Genomic DNA, 5,072 nt, shown 5'->3' with positions numbered 1-5,072 from the left:
GCATGGAGGCAGTCGGCGCGCTGCTGGCCGCCTGCCCCGCCGCCGGCCTGGCCGGGGGGGTGGGGGTCACCGTGGGCGCCGGGCTGCTGCTGTACAAGATCGCGCGGAGGTAAGGAGGCCTCTCGGGGAAGGGGAACCGAGCCGCCCGGGGGATCCTCCATGAGGCGATGGCGGTAGTGACGGCCCACGCTGCTGGGAGGGGCCGGCAGCCCCGGGGAGCGCGTTACCTGCCTTCCCGCTTTGTATGAGGCGGGCTGGGAGGTTCCTCCTCGCTCGCTCGCTCGGATCCCGCCGTACAAAGGACGGGGAGGGTTTGTGCTGACTCCGGCGGGGAGCGGAGCAAGGGAGGCTCTCGGGACCGCCCCCCGTGAAACGAGCACGGGCGGCCCGGGTAGGAAGCGGTGCCTGCAGCAGGAAGGGCAGACAATGGCTGGGGAAGCAGGGGAGGCGCCGCGGGCGGGTAGGGAGCAGGGCGCCTTCCCCTGGGCCCGTGGCACCGAGAGACCCCCATCGGCTGCTGGGTTGCAAGGCTTCCCCTGGGACAAATGCAAGGCCTTTCTCCAGATGACCCGAGTATCCGCTTAGAAACCGGTGCTCTAATGCAAGCAAAACGCCTGCGCTACCCAGGAGCCCTTATCTGCAGGGAAATCACCAGAAACATCCTGTGATCCCTCTCCATCTCTCCTAAATTGTTTCCTGCGTCCTGCTCCAGCAGACAACATCAACCACTTAGCTATTAATGGCACTACCTTAATAAATAAACGTGGAAATGCCTGTCTCCTCTCTGGGGCATATGCCAATGCCGGGCGCTGTTGGCTGGCGGTACTCTAAAAGCTCTCCCCCCCAGTCAGTCTGGAGAGAGATTTTTGTTTCACCCTCCAGAGTGAATTTTCCAGCATGCTCCTGCAAAAGCATAATTTGTTGTGGGAATACAGAGAAGACATTATTACTATTTTTAATAGTCTTTTACTTGGTTGGGTGTTGGGGGAGGGGTGCTATTCCTGCAGTGAAATGGGATGATAATGGATAAATGCAGTGCCAGCATGGTACTCTGCTGCTGGGGAGGTGCCCGTGCTGTGAGCCGTATCAAAACTTTGGATGACCAGCAGAGGTAAATGTGTACGTATAGATCTTGGTTATTTTTGATGACTGGCATCGTAGCAGCCTAAAGAAATAGGAGTGCTTTTTCCCACACTTCTTTGCATGTGTTTTTCACTGTCCTGAGTATCAGGAAGAGTCAATGTTGGTACGGGACAACGGGAATCAAATTTTAAATCGAAAAGCTTAGAAATAGCATAACTGTAACCTCATGTAAATAGCATGCATCTCTCAGGATGCATTTGCAATGTGTAACAGCAGACATGGGCAGTCCCATGACCTGTAAGGAGTTTTGCTGGAGTAAAAGGGATTTCCAAAGGGTGGGATGTGATGCACGTGGTTCACTCACGTTTCAGTGCCGAGCTGAAGTGGAATAATTCAGGCATGTTCTAAACCATTTGCCTTTCCAGTAGATTAAAGTGAATATTGCTGCATGTACAGCGGCCTGGCATTTCTGTTGCGTGCAGAGAACAGCAAAGGAACACTAAAAGCCTCTAGCTATCTTCTGAGAAACAGGCAGGGCTTGTGTGGGGCTGGTTGGGCCAGTGTGGCTGAGCCGCTCTTGTTTATGTGCATCAGATGGGCTCCCGCTGGAATCCAAAGACTGTTACATTTTTAAGCCCCTTCTGTACTGTAAAATTGTCATCCTGCTATAAATGTTTTCAGAAACTGATCTTGATTGCTGTTTCCTTGTGGGGTTGTGGTGATGTTCCATTGTTAGCAGTTACTTTGGCACTTCCTCAGCTTGCCCTTTTACATAAATAAATAGAGTATCAATTAGGACAACTGCCAGGCTTGTCGAAACACAAATATTTCACTACTTTTACACCATTTTAACCATGGCAATATAGTCAGTTCTGGTGTGAATCTGGTTAATGATGGCAGAGAGGTGTGCATTGCATCATATTGGGTAGCCAGGTTGTAGCCATATTGGCCCAGAGGAAAAGCAATCAGGGCTCATGGTACAGATGATATCTTTTATTAGACCAGCAAGATTTTTGCAAAAGAAGTCTTTAATTGAAAGCTTTTGGGCACAAACACCCTTCATCAAACTCCAATGCTTGATGAAGGGTGTTTGTGCCTGAAAGCTTGCAATTAAAGAAATTTTTTGCAAAAGTTTTGTTTGTCTGATATGTAAAAGATATCTCTACTACGAGCTCTGATTGTATCATATTAGGTAGCCGCACCGGAGAAGCAGAACAAACATTGAAAGTTGTTTGAATGGAAGTAGGGTTTGAATTTGTAGCACTATGGCTATCCAGGAACAACTGTGTATTTGCAGCTTTTTATTCCAGAATAAACTGTATGGAGCTGTTTCTCAATGACTGCATGGCAGATGAGCTCTTTACATCTCTGTCCTGGTTTCAACTTAAATGATTGTACTGGTATTTTAAAAAAAAAAAAAATCATTCAAACCTGTACTCCTAAACTTGTTTGCAAAGCAGAGTTAATGTATTAGAATTCATTATGTTTCTGTGATATGCTGATGGGTTTGGGACCAGAATGAGAAAACTGGATGTACTGGGGATCTGTCTCTGAGGTCACCTTACTGCTGCTGCACTTGTCCTGATCATGCTGAAAGTCACTTAACTGAGTGGATTTACCTCGAGTCCAACTCTTTGGTCCATTTCCTTCAATACATCCTTATTGTAGCTACTTTCCCTTCAGGTTCTGTATGTCCGTCTTGGAATTATAATAGTCTGTCTCTTTCTCTTGCTGCTTTGCACCCTTTTTTGAAATGCAGCCAGGGCATAGGTGCATCCTTTCCTACGGATCCCTACAGCCCTGCCCCTACTTGGCATAATAGTGGCATAGTTCATTCAGGGTCCGCTGGGTTTGTGGCTCTCATGTTCCCTGACTGACACATCTGCAATAAGCGCTTGGCCCATCAAGTCTTGCAGGACCAACAATCTTGCCCTGGGGTACCAGGTCCTTCATCCACTTAGTCTACAGGTAGAGATGCCTCAGAAAGAGTTGGGGGGTGGGAAGTGGGGAGTGTCACAACAAGGGGGTATAGAACTAAGCACGCTTGCAGAGACGCATCAGCGAAGCTCTCTTTTGGGAGGAGTGATGGTAACCAGGCCCTTGCATAGTCGTTTACCCATCAGATAGGTGGGTAGGACCCCATTCACCTTGGTGAGCTGTTAACACTAAAATCCCCGCTGCTCTTGTGCCACTACTAGGGCAGCCCTGGTTTCACAGTGAATGCCCCACTGAAATGATCAGAGTAGTTTAACCCTCTGTCTGCTTCCTCAAGGTGTAGGTTCATAGGTCACATTTCCAGCCTTCTTTCTTATGAGCCCTGGAAAGATGACTCTGTCCAATGGAAGTTGAGATTTGTGTTTGCATCCCTGCTTGACTCTGAGGACAAATTTAGGACAAGGAGTGTTTGAATAGAGTTTGCCACTGGACTGCATTTGGTCACTGGCTTGTGACACCTGGGGTGCTCGTGTCTCCTGCAAGAATTAATGCGTTGTGGAATCTCTGTCTCAAAAAGCTATTGTCTTTTTAGAGCAAAGTGGTGATTTATGTCTTGTCTGAATTTAAGCCATTTCAGTTCATAGGAGGAAGAATCATACCCCTACACTGAGAGGCAAGAATTCTTGTGGGTGATACCTTTTATTGGATCAGCTGTATGATTGGTCTAGACCAGTGGGTCTCAACTTTTCCAGACACAAGGCACCTCTCAATAGACAAGACCCCTCAGAAAATGCCAGCCCTTAGTTTCCATTCTTTTTTTTTTTTTTCTACAGAAAAATAATGAAGCAATTCTTCTGTTGCAGAGAACTCAAAGTCCACAACATGGATTTAACACTAAAGATTCCTATCTGAGATCTCTGGATTAATCTTATAAGTCATGTTTGCACACCTGACAGTGGTAACATTGTTTGGCACCCTTGCAAGGCTCTCAAGGCACCCCAGGGAGCTGCAGTACTGAGTATAGGCAAGCTTTTGCGTATGACAATACTCTTCTTCAGGCTTGTGATACTGTGATACCTGACAGCTTGCCTGTGCCTACCAACCGTACTCGTGGTCCAATATGATATCGCCCACAAGAATTCTTGCTTCTCACATCTGGACCATCACAGCAACATCACTTCAACACTCCTAAACTTTAGCATAGCTGCAGTTACACTAGCAAAAGTCCCCGGTATTTGTGCCAGTGCAGCTGATTTTGTTCATGGACCTGATTTTGAACTTTGTCAGCAAGACTGTTTATGAAGCTATATCTGCTAGCATCAGTGTCACTAAACCCTTAATGTTGGAAGCATTTTCTTTTCTTGACTGTCTTCTTCTTTCACTCATAACTCAAAATTTATGCTGTGAGTATTGGTCATAAGTCAAGACCCATCCCCTGTTCCCACATGTATACATGCATGTTATTTTGGGGGCGGTAGCACTTCCTTCTTGAGATGACGGGACCATTGGGGCATGCTAGCAAAAGCTTTAAGTTGCACCACTGGGCAGTTGCTTATGACGTTGCTTTACAGTGACAGTTGAAGCTGTGAATGGCACAATGTTTTGCAGGAGGGCTATGCTGTCTCCAGTGCAGCCAACCCGAGTTAAATCTGTAACAAAAGATGATGCCTGGCATTGTGAAGTCTTCGTGGCAAGGGCTGTTTTACACCCGGCATGGCATTGAGCACACTATAGGCACATAAAGAGCAGGGGAAACTTCACCTTATTGACCTGCCTTGATAAATAAGAACAATAAAGATGCTGTGGGAGCTCCTAAGGCAGTTTGACCTTTGACGTCTCCTATGAGCTGCTCTTGAGGCTGTGTAAGGGTGCACTGGCTGGAGAGGTGCAGAAGGAAGATTGTTTTAAAGGAGACTCCAAATTAGCCACTGTATTTGTATGCACATTTTCACTGGTGAGAGACAACAATTTAGGTATCTTTTAACCCTCCCAGTCATAGAAGAGGGAGAGCTTCCCACTAGTTTAACCTGAGATGGGGGAGGGGGGCTGTGGGA

At 47.2% G+C, this 5,072-nt stretch overlaps 1 protein-coding gene and 1 long non-coding RNA gene across 3 annotated transcripts in view; one reads left to right on the top strand and one right to left on the bottom strand.

The window, feature by feature from the left end:
- The window catches only part of LOC109293702, a 17,952-nt gene extending 17,591 nt beyond the window's left edge, over positions 1–361 (bottom strand). The window contains exon 1 of the long non-coding RNA XR_002096363.1: positions 228–361. This is a non-coding gene — a long non-coding RNA (uncharacterized LOC109293702). The remainder of the gene's footprint in view (positions 1–227) is intronic.
- TMEM201 (transmembrane protein 201) overlaps positions 3–5,072 on the top strand; it is a 60,707-nt gene continuing 55,637 nt past the window's right edge. For both annotated transcript variants that reach the window (XR_002096362.1, XM_019511772.1), the window contains exon 1: positions 3–109. Coding sequence is in view for 1 of the 2 variants with exons in the window: in XM_019511772.1 (XP_019367317.1) it covers positions 3–109 (107 nt within the window). In the remaining variant the exon portion in view is untranslated. The remainder of the gene's footprint in view (positions 110–5,072) is intronic.

This window comes from Gavialis gangeticus, unplaced genomic scaffold (assembly GCF_001723915.1).
Source record: "Gavialis gangeticus isolate Ggan-Ray unplaced genomic scaffold, GavGan_comp1, whole genome shotgun sequence".
NCBI lineage: Eukaryota > Metazoa > Chordata > Crocodylia > Gavialidae > Gavialis > Gavialis gangeticus.
The sequence above is the reverse complement of the archived record's forward strand: the minus strand, read 5'-3'. Positions and strand labels throughout refer to the sequence as shown.